The sequence below is a fragment of the Lepidochelys kempii genome, chromosome 10, assembly GCF_965140265.1.
Source record: "Lepidochelys kempii isolate rLepKem1 chromosome 10, rLepKem1.hap2, whole genome shotgun sequence".
In the NCBI taxonomy this organism is placed as follows: Eukaryota; Metazoa; Chordata; order Testudines; family Cheloniidae; genus Lepidochelys; species Lepidochelys kempii.
Genome location: NC_133265.1, coordinates 58,681,385 through 58,698,807, shown reverse-complemented (window position 1 = coordinate 58,698,807; position 17,423 = coordinate 58,681,385). Strand labels below are relative to the sequence as shown.

Genomic DNA, 17,423 nt, shown 5'->3' with positions numbered 1-17,423 from the left:
TCAGAGCCATAATAAAGTTGTACCTTTTATATGCTGCAATAACTAATATCCTGAACATGTAGCTTTGTGATGTAATAATGCAAAGGTGTCTCCCAAAATGTAATAAATTGGGTTATAATCAGACTACACCCCAAAGTTGCACGAAACCAGAGTGATCTCTGGAATAACTCAGCTGAAGCAATTGGAGTAGAAGACTTGAGTGAGGAAAGTAAATTTTACCCTTAACCTGATCCTGCAGAATCAGGCCCTTATTCTGGATGGGCCAGATCCAAAATCCACTGACGTTCATGGGAATGGGAATTCCCACTGATTTTAGTCGGCTTTAGGTCAGGCCCTATATTCCTGATGCTGCAAGGTGCTGCTGCCTTCTACAAAGCCTTATTTACACTAGGATATTTCAGACACCTAATACCCTATGGGTACAGCACTGCTGGAGACAGGAATAGCATAAACAAGGCTTAGACATCATTATCACTGCGGCATCTAACCCACCAGTGGAAATGCAGCCACTGGGAACTGTGGATATGCCTACACTGCAATTAAAAACCCACAGCTGGCCCATGTCAGCTGGTTCAGGCTAAGAGGTCTTTAACTGCAGTTTAGACGTTCAGACTCAGGCTAGAGCCTGATGTCTGGGTCCCTCCCTCCTCCTAGCATCCTAGAGGTTGGGCTCGAGCCCAAAAGTCTACACCACAGTTAAACAGCCCCTTAGCCAAGCCCTGTGAGCCTGAGTCAGCCAGAGGTGCAAGTAAGCCGGTCCGGTGTACCAGCAAGAGCTGGTACGCCATGCCAGACCAGACCGGCTTCCCCAGGCTGGCAATTTAAAGGGCCCGGGGCTCCCTGCAGCGGAAGAGGTGGGGCCTTTAAATCCCCCCGGGAGCTCCTTGCAGCAGCCGGAGCCCCAAACCCTTTAAATTGCCTCCCGAGCCCCGCTGCCGGAGCCCTGGGGTTGCGATGGCAGGGCTCCAGTGATGATTTAAAGGGCCCAGGGCTCTGGCCGCTGTGGGGAGCCCCGGGCCCTTTAAATCACCACCAGAGCCCTGCTACCGCTACCTTGGGACTCCGGCAGCGGGGCTCAGGAGGCAATTTAAAGGGCCCGGGGCTCCCTGCAGTGGTAGGAGCCCCGGGCCCTTTAAAGCACCGCCCGAGCCGTGCCACCGCTACCCTGGGGCTCTGGCAGCCAGGCTCGGGCAGCAATTTAAAGGGCCCAGAGCTCCACTGCAGTAGCAGTGGCTGGAACCCCGGGCCCTTTAAATCACCCCTGAGCTCCCAGCCGGCTCTGCAGCTGGGAGCTGCCAAGGGGGATGTAAAGGCCCCACCTCTTCCGGTTAAGGCCACACCTCTTCTGGTTGAGGCCACGCCCCCGCTCAGGACTCCGGCATAGTTTCACCCCTGGAGTCAGCTGACGCAGGCCAGCCACAGGTGTCTAAATGCAGTGTAAATATACACCAGGGATCCAAAAGACCTCAGGTGTAGACACAGCACCAGACCCTGTGCATCCCCAACTCATCATGAAGTCACCTACCAGGATTAGGCTCTGGATATTCCTGTATTTAATACAATAAAGCCAACGGATGAAATAATGCGTCAACTTGTTCAAGTCAATCAATCAATGTGTCAATTGAGTCAGTGACATCTGATAGGAACAACCAAGATGCTAATAGCTTTTTAAAGAAAAGCAGATGAATGTTTCACTGTAGAAATATTATTCCACACTGGGCCTGATTCTGTAGGGTGCTCAGAACCTTCAGCTCTCTTTCATGTCAGTGGGAAATCAGGTTCTGAATACCTTGCAGGATCTGGACTGAAGCAGATTTCATTAGAGGGGTTTACATTATTCTGCCTCATTGCTCTCATAAACAGGCCTCTCTCACCACTGGAGAGTTGAAGCATTTAGTCCAAGAAGTGTATTACTATTCAGTCCATGGATGTACAAAATCACAGCACTTCTAAAGCAGCATTCTTCATTAGGCACTGAAATCTCTCTAAACTGTACAGAATGTGATTTTTTTTTCTTTAAAAAGAAAAGAAAAGAAAAGAAAAGAAAAGAAAAGAAAAGAAAAGAAAAGAAAAGAAAAGAAAAGAAAGGCAGGCAGGCTAGAGCACATTTCTTTGGCAAGCACTCACTCACTGGCACAGCCTCCTTTGCAGAAAGGTTTCAAATGGCCAACAACTGCATAACTTTAATTCCATCTGGGAGCAAAACCAAGGGCTTGCTTCCATATTTGGCAGTTTATATAATCTCTCCCCTTCTCATCTTTTGGGGAAATAAACACACAAAAGTTTACCTTGGTAAAAGGTAACCTTGGGGGGAAGACAATGATTAATCCAGTCTATGTGGAATTAGAAGAAAAAAAAGTCCATCAGCTTGTGATTGTGAGGTTTCCAGTATTATCTCGTTCTGCTAATATAAATAGAAGCCAGCAAACTCAGATATCGCACAGGATGGAAAGCTCATGATGAATCATCAGGTCACGTCCAGGGGATCCAGTCAATGCCTGCACAGTCAGATGATTCCACTGGCAGCACAGATGTCAAAATCTCATATTTCAATGTATAAGTAAAAGTGTCAAAGTTCAGCTGAAGCATGATTACACAGCAAATTTAAGGGGTCTGTGTTGGTGCATAACTGGCATTATAGAGCAACAAGAGGAACCAAAAAATGAACGGGCAAAGCAAAAGAACGTTCAAGGAGAAATTTGCCTTAAAGAACAGCTTTATAAAAGAAGCCCTGTCAGAATTCCTGGGAACATTTATATTGATAGTAAGTGTCAGCTGTTTTCCTTCCTTCCCACTAATTTAATGATGGACAGTGTTTGTAAGGGGACATGTGCTGCTTTTCCTTGTACTCTACAAGTAGCATGGGTCAGTGACTGACAAATAGTGCACAGCAGTGAATGAATTCCTTCTATTTAATGGTAAGTTTGTTATTACTTCAGTCACTTGAAATAAATATGCATGACTATTAAATATAGACAACAATATTTGTTGAATGTACTTTACAATTGTCTGTTAAAGGTTTCATTTGATAGCTGACTAGGTTTTTAGTGACTTACCAACTTCTGAAAAACGTGCAGATGTGAACAATACACTTCAATAATCCTGCTTTTCTATTTTTTTTTAAAATCAGGAATTTCTCAGTTCTCATGCATGAGTTCCATTTGCATTGACTAATTAACCATATTGTGCAAATAGGGGATAACAGATCTCAGACTAGGTATCTTTTCACTGTGTTACACAGATTTAATCCTGTGATTCCTAGTGAATGTAATGGCAGTTGCACTGCTGAATCCTCAGGTATTTGAAAGCTTATCATATTTTGTGTGTATATACTGTTATATTTGCTGTAACCTGCTACTGTTTTCCATTTCAGGCAAATATTATACCCCCTCTGTTATGTATTCACAACAACAAAATGTTTTTCTCTTTACTTCTTATTCAAAAAGTTTCCTGGGATCTTTGCATATTAGAAATTAGACACACAACGTAGATTTGATTTACAAAGACACACTGGCATGTTATTAATATTCTAATAGCACATAAAATAATGATTATATTGTGCTTTCCAAACACTGACTAATCCTTAGTGAGTTTGGTATTCTTTTTTTAAGATGGGGAAACTGAGGCACAGAGCAGGTCCCTGATTTACCAAACAGAGACTTCAGTGACACAACCGGGATTAGAATAATTGTTCCAAGACCCATCTCCTTCCTTGTAGATGGAATGCAACTGTCTTGTGGTTTTGCTAAGCATTTCATCAAGGTGAAACTGCACCAAAAACTAAACAAAACAAAAATAAAACCAAAAGTACCTACCAAGACCCCAAACTAAATACAGGCATAATACTTGCATGGAAAGGTGTATCTTTTTGTCTGTTACCATGTCAGTTAGATTTAAAGCAGGTCATCTAGAAGACTCCCAACAGTTATGGAAGTGTTGAAAATGACATTCTTTATCCTACTTCAACCAACTCTTAGCACGGGCATTACAGTAACAATCCTACTTTGCAATTTTCCAAAACATCTATACGGTGTTATAACAAGGAACAGTACTCACTCAGTTAGATGCAAGAATCTCAAAGCATTTTACCAGCAATAATCAATTAACGTCCAGTCCTATGTCTTAACCACATGATCCTCCTCCCCCACTCATTAATCAAATTCTGTAAGTGAAGAAAATATATTACAGTGTAGATACTATTATTTAATGTTCTGCCACGCAAGAGTGGAAGGAAATGCAACCCTACAGTCTGTTTTATAGTATAACAGGGAAATCAAACTACATAATCCTGGGGTTGGCAATGTGACTAAATTTCACAACCTACTTTCCTTTTTTTTAGTTTAAAGTTGTTTCAGCCTTGGATAATGCTGAAAAAACCTACAAATAGACAAAACTGGATAACTGAGCAATCAGCAAGCTGCTAAGAATCTAGGCTGATGTTTTGACTGCACAGGATTTTCTGAAGTAAAGTGCAGTACAGGTTTATTGTAACAAGGTGCTCCCTTTTCTGCAGTTACTTGCCCCAGGAGTCAATGGAATCCCACTACCAATAGCATCTCTCGCCTCATGATTCACTTCTTTTAAAAAAAAAATTAAACCCGATTTAATTTTGAGCTGGTGAAAGGGGCATGACTGACAACTCTGGAGACAGAAATCCACGAAGAGCAGGTACAGAAGTAAGAGCTTCCCCACACTGTCCCACTGACATGCCTTAATCCTATTCTAGAGTGAGAGTCAGACAGTTCAGTGGGTCTATTCAATCCAGAGCCTCTCTGGAGGCACAACTGATGCCAGTTAGGAGGATTGCTTGTAGGATGTGGATACTATATCCACCTAGAAATGGGCTAAGACCACCTATTGATTTCCCATATGCCACATATTGCAATGACTTTCAGTCACGACCAAATTGGGGTTTAATGGAATAATAAAAATTAAAATTAAAATAATTTGGCCAGTCTCTTATTTCTCCTAGAAGTGGAAGGCTGCATATGTTATTACTAACTCAGGATTCCAACCCCACTGACCCTAAGAAGATGTAGCTGCCCCGCCAATACACACACAGGCAAAGCAATCCAACTTTGGCTCCAGTTCTTCTGGGAGGCAACATCATTGATCCTAGACCGCAATGCATTCTTATGTTACCAAGTTTTAAAAGTTCAGTCAAACCTGGAATGTTATTTCCAAACTCTGAAAAATTAAAAAGCCTTATAGGATTTATTTCAGGATATTGGTAAAGTAGCAATTTGTTATGGGGCAAAACCTGCCCTTCCACCAGGGTCGCGGAGGGTTCTGCCTACAGTAGAACTGATGTGGATCCATTGAGGACAGGCCTTGAGGATGCCACACAGAGCTAGCTACTCACACACCCTGTGCCAGAGCCTGGCTTCATGGGGATTCACTGCACACCACAAATCCATAGGAAGAAAGTGGGATAGGTGAATTTGATGGCGTATAGGTCAACAGCCATGGCCCCCTATATAAAATGGGTCATAGATGCTGCTGTGTAGCCTACTCCAGTTTTAGACCCCTCGGCTATATGGGGAAAGGGCTGCTTTCACCACCAGTTTCCAAAGTGTTCCCCAGCACACAGCATGGCTGCTCTAGTTATGCTCTAGGACCAGGATTAGCATGGTTCCACCATACATAGGCAGTGAAAACGTCACATTTAATTAAGGAAGGAACATCAGGCCTCGTGTGTAATTTCTAAGAAACAAACTTGGACTAGTGCAGTTTCTATATGGCAGAGCTATATTAGCAGCATAGGCAAATGTGTGCTACAAGGAGTGTGCATTATGCCAAAGATTTCTGCTTGCAGATGGTTTGCTGATGTCTGAACTGTTCATTTCCCCATTTTTACACTTGTGTTGGTGGCATTACATGTAACATTTAAAGTCTCATCGTGCAGTTTAAATACACTTTTAAAGATGAAAGTCTATCTTTAACCCACCCAGTTATGGTAGGTCTGCAGCACATATATAAAAATAGAGACAACTGTTTCTTCACAGCAGGTGCAGTGTCATGTGATTTTTGCACACCCAGGATATGGAAACTACAGTATGGGCCAGATCATTCCAGTTCTGGCTGACATTTGGCCCTGTTCTCATTATGGTGAGGTTTGCACTCCTCCAAAACAGGCTGTAGGTTCTGCCCCAAATCTCAGGGACCTTCCATGGGTTTCCGTGTTTCATCTGGGTCTCCCACACACATGCATGCACCCAACCCATGCCCCATGCCAACCTCCCACACGCAGACAGCTTCCTGGCAGTGAGACTCCACTGGACCCCATTGACAGGGCTCCTGCAGCTGGCTGCAGCCCTCGCACTGTGGGGCCTGTGGCACATTTCCTCCCAGAGCTCCATGGGGCTAGTGGCAGAGGCTGCTCAGGGAGACTGACAAAACAGAGCAGAGAAGCAATGGAGCAGAGGAGTGGGTTATATGATTTCCAGGGGATCTCTCATTAGGAGTCTGCATAGGGCTAGTCTGCCTCTCTCTGGTTTAAACCTGCATTCTCTCTGTATATATTCCCTTGTTTTCTTACCCTTTTCCAAAGCCATGTCTGTGCAAGGGTGTCTTGCATCTGTGTAGCATACACCAATGCAGCTACACAGGAACCAAGGTGGTGGTGATGTGCTGCTCCAGTGTAGTCAGACTTACTCCAGTTTACACCAGTGTAACACATCTGAACTGGAGCAGTGAAATGTTCCAAAAGAGCAACTCCCTTGCTTGTTCCCATGAGCTGAGTGTATTTTCTGTTTTATTTTCACTCTCAAGAAAATGTTCTTGTTGAAAGCAATTCCCAGAACACTGGCTATGGAGCCAATAACTCCAGGGTCCAAGAGGCAGGTAGGGGCACGGCCTGTTTACTTGCTAACGTAGAGCACAAGCTTCCACTTGCAATATCAGAGCAAGTGGGTGGCAGCTGTGCAGGCCCCCTCTACAAATAGATTGAGTGTTGTGTGCCTGTGGCCTCCGACAGATTGTGGAGAACATTTCACTGTGTGTTATAGTTGGAGATGAGGTTGTATATGTTTCATGATACATCTACACTGTAACTGGGGTGTGTGATTGCAACATACATACCCAAGCTAGCTTTAACCTAGCTAGTGTGGGTACCTGACCAGTGGAACTGCAGCTGCACAGATTTCAACACAGGCCATTCGAGCCTGTCCAGAACCTTAGGTAATTACTCAAGCAACTAGTCTGCGCTGAAGTCCATGCTATTGTGGCTTCAGTACTGTTGGTACCCGTGCTAGCTAGATTAAAGTTAGCTTGGGTATGTATGTTGCAAAGTACTGCAATCACACAGTACTTAGGAGGACTGCTGTCCTTCTGCGCAGCTTTAGTCCGTGGCTGAAGTCGCAAGGCCTCCTGTGTAACTCCCATTGAAACAAATGGGTGTTTGTGTGTGCATAAAGACTGCGGTCTGTGGAGATCCGATACACCAGCTGTGTTCAAGACACTGCCACAGGCTGAGGGAAGGTAGCAGCGGTTGTTTGATTAATGACCGAATGCCTATTTATCTTGTGGTCATCAGCATCTTTTGTCTTGTTTTCAAACCTCAAGCACGTCATTATTGTACTCACCACTTTTTTTTTTCTGGTTCCTATTGTAAATAAACTCCTCTTTGGGTTTGCACCAAAATACTACGTCTTGGTTTATTCCGGTCTGAAAAAGCTACAAATCAGTCATCGACTGCTGGTCAAGTCACAGTCAAGTCAGTAAATCCATTACAATTTAGCTGACTTCATATTTTCCTTCTTCCATGCTCCATATGAACTCCAGTGCACACTGAGAATGGTATCTTCCTGTATTGCAGATCCAAAGTAGCGAAGCCATATTTCAAGTCTTTATAAAGTGGTGTTTATTGGATAATAGCCAGTTTAAATCTGGATTCCTTACTTCTGTTTATTAAATGAAAGACGTGTTTAGCCTACATTGTGGAATAAGTACTTACAAATTTTGTATTTTTAAAAACAAAGATGATTTAAGTTTTGACATTATCAAAAAGCAAAGTTTGAAAGAGAGGTTAGAGTATCTATGTATAGAATGAGAGGGTTCAGTCATTTTTGTATATTATAAGATATAAATAAAATAGATATCAGTGGCCTCTAAGAGCCACCTAACTATTAGCTGTTATCATTGAAAATCTCCAGAAGCCATCATGTGAATAGTTAGTTAGAAGGAACTTGAAGTAGGATGGGTTAGTCATGAGTGAGAAAAAAGCGGTTATAAATGAAAGATTAAAATGCATTTATAATTGAAATTTTGATACATCATTTACTATGGCAACACCCTTTATAACAACATTCTATGCATTGTTGGGCTCAGATATGGTAATACTCTGAAAAGTGTCTCTACAATGTCATGGAGTTCTATGCAGTAGGGCTTCTGGCATACTGAAGTACAAATAACACAATAATAATCATTCATGATTTGAACTTGACACAGTTTGGTCCTGAACTTGCAGAGCATTTTACAAGTAAAAATGTGTGCGTTTTTTCCTATCTGCCAATGCCATAAATTCAACCTGGGGTCAGAAAGTTTTCTGGCTCCTGCAAACTTACCAGTAACATAGATTCTGAAGCTAGAATTTTGTTGGCAATCCTATTGATGACCTGCAAGCCAAATAAGAATCCCCCCCTCTTTCTCTCTCTCAAATGTATTGAACCTGCTTGCAAACAGAAGTCAAACATAATAAAAACATCACTTACTTTTGTCACTAAAGAGGACAGTCAGCCCAACACACAAGCACCAGATTGTGCTGAGTGAGGGGGATATTTTTGCATAGTTACTTTTCTGGCCATAATTGTACTTTTATCAAAATTAGGTTTTTGCTCCAAACACCAGTTCATATCTCACTGTAGTTTTTCTTTCTAAGTGAGCTGAATGTTTAGCCGTGGAGTGGAAGAACTGGAAGGGAGGCTAGCTAATGTTTTTTCAAATCTAAAATGTTTTTCACAGCAAATAATTTTTAAAAGTTACAGGAAATCCTTTGTGTTTCCTGTTACCCAAAGTGCAAAATTGTGGTAGTCAGGCTTTCCAGTATCTGACATTTTAATTTCAGGTGCTGCAAACATTCTGTACTGTGCAAAGGTTTTAAAAGAGAATTCAGTTCATCTTTGCAATACCAGCAACCCCATCTCATTGGCTCCTGTTGATTAACACAGAGGTACCAATAAGTAAACTGGGATACATTTTCAAAGGACAGAGGCCCAGAGTCCTTTGTGCAGATACGATTTTTGCCAGCAAAATTGGCACTGAAATGCATGCACATTGCTGAGTACTTTAGCCTCTCCCAGCCTGACTACAAAATAATCAAATCTACATTCACAATTCAACTGTAGGTGCAAAACGTGGGTGCAAATTTTGCAGGCGCAAATTTGGACACTGCTCTTTTGGTAATTTGGCCCATTAAGTAAGAAAATAAAAATAAATACAACAAAGTTAAACTAATAAAGTTTCCAAACTGTTACAAGAGCCTGGAACGTATAACGAGAGACAAGAAATTAACTTTTCACTATAAAGCAAGTTTACACTCTTTTGCCTTCAGTATGCTCTGATTGTTAAAATCATAGAATTGTTTGGGTTAGAAGGAATTATTGTGAGACATCTAGTTCATTCCCTTGTATAATGGCAGAATCAATTTCTAAGCTGTCCCTAAAACTGTTTATGACTGATATGGCAATTTCCTGCAATATTCTTGAAACACCTTATTATGTTAAATGTACGTATTATTGTGCGCTGGGGTTGTATGGAACCTTTCTGGGGGGAGTGGCAGATACTATACCTGGCAATTCGAAAAAGACTATATTGAAAATATGCCAGATAAGTGTGGACATCTGGAAGAATAAGTGGATTTTCTGGGGAATCCCTAGGGAAAGATTAATGCAAATTTCCCAGCTACAGGAGAGTATCATTGTCTGCTGATTACCTGTTACAGCAGGCCAAGCTCAAAGGCCTGAGCACTATAAAGAAATAGGCTGATCTGCCCAGTTTTTGTTCTGGTTCTGGATCTAAGATGGATGTGAACTTGTAACCCTGGAGAAAACCCAGTTGTGGGTTGTGAAGGATTAAAACCTACCAGACCCCTTGGTTGGAGAAGGCAATGACCTCTGGTAAGCCTTTAAGCATGCACATAGGAACTTCTATTGTTTTGATATATTCTCTCTCTAATGCTTTTGCATTAAGAACAAATGTGCTTGCTTAGAAGAAGCAGTGCAGCAACTTACACCTGTAGGCAATACACTGGTCATAGCCTTTGGAGAGAAAGCAAAGCACAGCCACTGGCCTGTTTAAGCAAATTGACTTGTTGGGGGTATCACACTGTAAATCAGGGAACTGCCTTAAAACCCCACTCAGAAGGGAGTGAGGCACAAATCTCCACCCAGAAGCAAGGAGCTGAAAACAATTAAATGGGTCCCCTGGGTGGACCACGGAGGGAGAAAACAGGTGCAGTTGCCCTGAAACTGTGACAGCACAACACCCTCAAAAGAAGAGCCTGGGAACTTAAATTCATAACTCTGCTGGATGCTAAAATATATAGATTAACAAGTGCACTTATTTTGACTCACTGTGACAATTTGTAACATACCCTATTGCCTGCTGCCCTTAATTGCCCACTTCATTTCACGTGGTCTTCTACAGCAGGTGTGAACCCCTTGTGCTTCATAATCTATTCCACCTTCTGTTTAGCTTAGGCACTCTGGTTACCTTCTTCAGACCTAAGGAAGAGTTCTGTGAAGCTAGAAAGCTTGTCCCTTCCACCAACAAAAGTTGGTCCTATAAGAGATTAGCTCACCTACCATGTCCTACTGTTCTATTAACATTTGAAAACATTAAACTTACAAAATTTATCCTATTTTTGAATGAAAACAAAGTTCAACTAGCTAAGAGCCAACTACCAACGGCATTGTACACCCAGAATGGGGTGTGACTGTACATGTGGGAGCATGACCAAAGCCCTGCTTTCCCATTCATTTGCCAGCGCCTGGAGGAAGTGCATACTGCACTTTTCAGGTACTGCTCTCCCAGGAGCCATTAGGCCAGCTTCTGTCCTATGCAGGCACAACACCTCCAGACACCACTGCCTGTGTGATACAACTCCCCAGCCAGCATTGCTGTGGTTAAACATGCTTTTACTTTTTTTAAGCTTTTACGTTTGTAAGTCGGTGCAGGAAGGAAAAGAGACAGACACCTCTCAGTACAAGAATAAATTATGAGACTTGCAAGGAAACACCAGTTTAAGATAATCTAGTTCTTCTTGAGAAGCTAAAAAGTAATTCTCCCCTCCTTCTCTTTTCTCTGCACCCCATCCCCATTTTGAAGCAGACACCCTCCACCTCTGCAAGGTAGGGTCTACAACCTGAACTCCTTCAGAGTGTTTTCCTTTCTGACCCTCTCCTGGATTTCTAAAACCCAGTAAGAACCTGAAAATAATTTTCACCAAAGAAATTAGTTCAAACTGATTGTCTTGCCTAGTTTAGGACAGAAAAGCATTTCAGTATCCGGGGATGAAGAGGGCAACATTAAATTAGTAAAATATGAGACAGTATAGACCTTTCCAGTTTCCCCGGGCAATTTAACAGTTTATTCCTCCTCTATAGCATGTGCAAGAGCAATAATAAAACATTTAAAGCACTACTTTAAAAATGTAGTAGGGTCTATAGCTCAATATTTCTCATATATATGTTTTATTTTACATAGAGCAATTTGAACCAGATCTTCACGTGTTTTAAAAGCTTAAATGTACACATTTCTGCTGACTCTTATGAAATGTACAGTATATCACTGTCTCCTAGTAGTAATGTTTTTTGCCATTAAAAAGAAAGTATCAAAATTATAATAATTTTAGGGTTTATGTCCATACTATTTAATTGCCTAAATGATCAGCTTTAATTCCAAACCCTTATTTCATTGGATAGTGAAAACAAATGAAGGGAAATCCATTTGAGCCTGAAAGGATATTGATTGTGTCCCAGGAGATCTCCAGAAGAATGGATATGGCACTCTTATTACTCCAAGTTTGATTAAATTGCAATAGCAGGATAAAACTAAATATGTAACTAATGATAAAGAGCCATGTGGTTTTAAAGTAGTTACATGATTTTTTTTTAACTAGTAGACTACATTTTTATTGCGCCATGAAAATTAGAAATGATATCAGCCAAAACACTGGAGATATTGGAAAAGATGGAGATGAAGAGTAGTTTTTGCTGAAGATTTTCCATAAAGGATAAAAAAAGCTTCAGAAAAATTCTGTGGCGTGAATTCTTCCAGAGCTCTGATCCGAAATACTAGCTGTTCTAAAACATGCCTCTGTTGTTATTATTGTTTGAATTGCGATAGTGCTTAGGACCTCCAGTTATGGACTAGGCTCCATCGTGCTAGGTGTTGTACCAACACACAGGAAAAAGTTGGACCCTACCCCCAAAGAGCTGACAGTTTATTATAAAAACAGCTAATCAGGAAATCAAATGGGAAATAACGATTTAAGCAAAGTTGATTTTGCAAGCAGATGGATTGTAAATGAAAGAGCACTAAAAATAGACAAAGGAAAAAACTTGAAACCATCAACTTGATAATTGTCTCTGTCTGAAAATAGTTTAGATGTTATTATTAAAAACAACACCTAAGATTCCCGTAACTGAAGAAGATCACAGAAAAATATTCTTTACATTTTCAGTTTTACTTTGTGCATTTGACAGCAATTTGCATAGGATCCATTTTACTGTTTCCCCCATAGAATCAGTTATTTAGCCAGTTTCCCCTCTTTGTGAAGATCCTTCATATAGCAACAGGGAAAAATAATCTTTTTTTCTAATAGGAAAATGTGATTGTCCCCCTGCCAATTTTTGTGGTTTTACAAAGAGGCAGAGGTAGGACCTGTAACTTTTCTTTCTTTCTTTCGTTTATACTGCTATCACCGCAGTAGCTGAGCAGCTTACATGTGAGCTTGCCAGCAATACAAAAGACCCTAGTGGAGTCTCTGGCTCTTCTCCCATTTCAAAATTAAAAAAAAAAAAAAAGGTCTGGGGTATTTTTTTAGGAGTTTGTGGGAGGGGCAGGGAGGTGTTGGGGTTTTAAAAAAAATTTAGTTGGTTGATTTGCATTACAGCTATGTTCCTTTGAGTGTTCTTTAATTGACTAGATTTCCATGTGTCAAACGTTTGAGCAGGTCAGAAATGTCCACTGTTCCTTTGTCTACATTCATTTTAGAAAATGAAGATTTGGAATAGATTCGGCCCTTGATACAAGAAGGTGCAGATCACACCCTGCAGCACTAGCAAGGCCTCTGATGCCCCTTGGAAGAGGGTAGCAGAATTAACCCTTGGGAAGGGCTGTTGGTGTTCTCACTGCCCCTCTTCTTTGAGGCGTTCACAGGTCAGGGACAGCTTCAGGGCTACTCGACACTGGAAAGTTAGGTCGACCTAGCTATGTCGCTCAGGGGTATGAAAAATTCATTCCCCTGAGACACATAGGTAGGCTGACCTAAGCCCCGGTATAGACACAGCTAGGTCAATGGAAGAATTCTTCCATCAACCTGGCTACTGCTTCTTGGAGAGGTGGGTTTACTACAGTGACAGAAAAACCCCTTCCATCGCGGTAATAAATGCTACGCTATAGCACTACGGCAACTGCAGTTCTAACCTAGACATACCGTTAGTTTCTAGGAGCACTCCACCAGAACCCAGCTGGCAGAGGCTGTCAAAGGCACGTCCAAATCAGCACATCGCCTGAGAACCTAGCTATACCCACTCCCAGGCCAGTGACACCACTTTATGGGCTGTGCTGGTGTTAGGACCCAGGGACTAGAACCCAAGTCTGCAGAGCCTAGGGCAGCTGATATTCCCACAGTGGCACTGGGAGGCCATGCAGAGGCACAGCTAGGGAGCACTGTGGAGAGTAAGTGCTGCAAAAAGCAGTGCCCAAGAGACCCAGAATGACTGTACCTTGTGGCCCTCTGACTGGCCAAGTACCCCTACTTAGCTGCAGGGGTTGCCCCAGGAAGTTGTTGGGGCAACCACACAGACTTTGGCCTGCTGGAACACCAGACTTCGCCTCATCTCCTGATCTCCATCTCTGACTCCAGCCTGACTTCAACCCTGATTGCTGCCTCTCAGTTCTAACCTGGTACTATCTCTGATCTCCAGTCTCTGACCCTAGCTTGACTCTGACCCTGACTCTTGTTTATGGGACGTGGCCTTGAGATTGCTCCAACTCCTCCCGCACGACTCCCATCCCTGGTGGGCAAACCTCAGCTGCGACCACCTATGCCCTTGTCCCTTACAACCGGTTAGCCATGTTCCCCACCGCAACCCAGCAGAGGGCAGGTTGCAGCCATTTCATCTGCTCACCTGATGGACTTTCTGAAATCCTATATCCTGATTTTTCCCTGAAAAATCCTAATCAGCCAGGGGAATATGGCTACTGCCTTAAGGATGTCACATCAGACAGTTTTCCCCTACAGATGGTCCTCCAAGCTCCCAACAGGTTCCCATGACAATCTTTCTGCTTCCACGCACTCAGAATGGATGAAGCTAGGATACAGCAAGGACTCTCTCTCCTGGGATGATAGGACTTTTAGCCTATTGTACTGCATTGCATTCTGGGGCATCTCAGCCTCAAAGAACCAGATGCAGCTGTAGAATAATCCAGACAAATATTAAAGAGGCCCACCTTGCCTAAGAAAGAGGGAGAAGGCATGTTGCCTGCCAACAGAAAATGCCTGCCGATGGTTGCAGAGAAAGGTAGGAAGGCGGGTCTGGTGTCGGAAAGGGGCAGCGAAGCGGTCCTACCTTCACAAAGAAATCTGCACTGATAGTTTTACTGCATTAGAGTGATCCTTGGAGCAAGCAAATGTGCGTGTCAACATGTGGCTGTCCTCTGAAAAGTGACTAAAACAGACACTATTATTTTTCAAAGACTTTCAGATTAAGAGTGCTTCATGGACAAGTTAAAAGATGGGTTTTGTAACTGCCACCTCTGGGATCAGCCTGAGTTTGTGCCGAGTTCTTTCCTTCTTGTACAATATCAGCAGTTGTAAAGATTCTGAAGACCATATTCTGCCCTCAGTGACACCTGTGCCGCTCCATTGTAGGCTTGCACAAGTGTAACTGACTGGAGCTTACTGCACAGTTCTGATGATGATGCGCAAGATACAACAGAATGCAGCTCATTGTCTAAACTGCGTTGGCTCTTTGCAGCTAACAGCGGTAAAAAGCAATAAACTTTGTTTTGGCAAAAAGAAAAGGAGGACTTGTGGCACCTTAGAGACTAACCAATTTATTTGAGCATGAGCATCCGATGAAGTGAGCTGTAGCTCACGAAAGCTCATGCTCAGATAAATTGGTTAGTCTCGAAGGTGCCACAAGTACTCCTTGTCTTTTTGCGAATACAGACTAACACGGCTGCTACTCTGAAACCTTAGTTTTGGCACTACAGGAAGTAGATCTGACTCTGAATACACAAGCAGCAACTCTGTTGAGTAAAGAGATACCATTCTTATATATACTTGAAGTATTGCACTTTAAGAGGACTCAGACACTATAGCCTCTATAGAAAATAGATCCCTTATTGTTCTGGACTTGGACCTTTCAGAAAACCCTTTTTCATACCAGAAATGCTATTATATACATTTTTGCAGAAATCCTGACTATCACACAGATGGAGGCAGTATGCTCTCAGTCTCGCCAATGTCTGGGAAAGTTCTACAAGCTGCCAAGGAGTAACAAGGATATTATGCTTAAAGGAGCCGAATTGTTTTCCTTCCCCTGATGTTTGTCATATTACCCAAGACAAAGGAAAGGCTTCAATGTCTGAGAAGCGAGCTCTTCTGCCAGAGAATGTGTAGACAGCCACCCCACACCCAGCCAAACTACATGTTATTGAAGACAATAATCTTGTTTGTTTTGGGACAAAAAGAGTCAGCCCTGAAGCTACTGGGGTAAATATAAGCAGATGAGGCTGCAGACAACTGGAAGCACAAGATAAGATAAAGGTATCTGCCCTCAATTACACTCAGGCAACCCCCACTGATTTCAATTGTTTCAGTCAATGAGATTGCATGGGTGTAACTGAAGGCTGAACTTGGCCTAGAAACTTAAAATATTGAGTTACAACATGCTGATCTAGTCCAGTTTCAGCTCAGATTAGTGGAGGTTACCAAGATATTAAATTGCTGCTCATGTAATAATATTATGAGGTGGTATCTGCAAGCTGAGCTCCTGGTATGCATATAATGGACTGTGCCCATGATAGTCAGTACTCATTCACTGCGCATGGGCAAGCATTACACATACACACTGGGCAAGGTATTGACTGCCTGGGCTGCATGTGCTAATTTCAGTTTGTGTGCTTGCTTCTGTGGGTGCCGTTAGTTGCAAGCACAAAACCAGAGGGGCTAGAGCTGAAAGCTTGGCCCAGGGCATGGCTACGTATTTAGAAAAGATAGCAGTTAGCACTCCCTGCCCTCCCTCCCCCATCTCCTTCCCCACCCCAGCTGTCTCTCTCACACACAGGCTGGGTCACATTTTCAAGAAGGTGGTCTCTTTTCTGAGCCTGCAAAACCTGTGCCCAGCCATTCACTTGAGGGATACCAACTGATTGAGCGCAAACCGTACCTGCAGAAAGGCACATAGGTACCATAGCAATATTGGGAACTTTTTGTTACACTTCCAAGCTGTGTCATTCACTAGGTCTTGCCTGGTGCAATTTCTCAGATATCCCCTCTCCAAAGTCTGAAGAATGAGGTAGCTGCAGAACACAATGCTTTACTCATCCTCTACCAGCTCTGGTCCCATCAAGTATTCCACTACCCCAGTCTTGTGGTCTAAGTCTCGAGTTGCTTCAGTTCAGGCATATCAGTTCTTGCCAGATTAAAGAAACGCCAACATACGAGCCTGGACGACCCAGGTTGTAGCTAAAGACAATAAAACTAGTCAGATTTAAAAACAATTAAAATGCCTTTTGTTTTGGTTTTTCTTGTGCGTGTCTAATCATTAAGAGAGAATATACATTAGTGTTCCACTCCTAGCATAGCATAAAGCAGACTGAAGCAAGGAATTGGTCGGTCTGCTTCACAAGATACAATGCTATAGCCTATGCTACTGCTTTCCAACACAGTAACCCCATCTATAAAAAGTATCCTGGCAACTCTAATGCTCTGGCACCACATAATGCTTTGTTTGCTTGTGAGCGACCTATAACTTGTAAGCAACATCTGCCCCTGCGTAGATGATGCAGTCGGAGACAGACCGGCCCGGCCAAAGGCTTTTTGCTGGTATAGTAATGTCGGGGGGTGATTTTTTTGGCAACTAGCAAAAGCCCGAGTGTAGATGCAGTTATACCAGGATAACTGAGATTACACTTGGGGAACCTGTACAGTATATGCTGGAAGAAGCACTTTTTTTGCTGGTATAAACTGC

General features: G+C 42.6%; 1 protein-coding gene across 2 annotated transcripts in view; it reads left to right on the top strand.

The window, feature by feature from the left end:
- AQP9 (aquaporin 9) overlaps positions 1–17,423 on the top strand; it is a 69,305-nt gene that overhangs the window by 31,492 nt on the left and 20,390 nt on the right. The window contains exon 1 of one of the 2 annotated variants that reach the window (XM_073303760.1): positions 2,868–2,918. The exons of the other annotated variant lie outside the window; for it this stretch is intronic. Coding sequence (XP_073159861.1) covers positions 2,898–2,918 — 21 coding nt within the window. The 5' untranslated portion in view covers positions 2,868–2,897. Of the gene's footprint in view, positions 1–2,867; positions 2,919–17,423 lie in introns of those variants that run through there. 2 annotated transcript variants of the gene reach the window in all.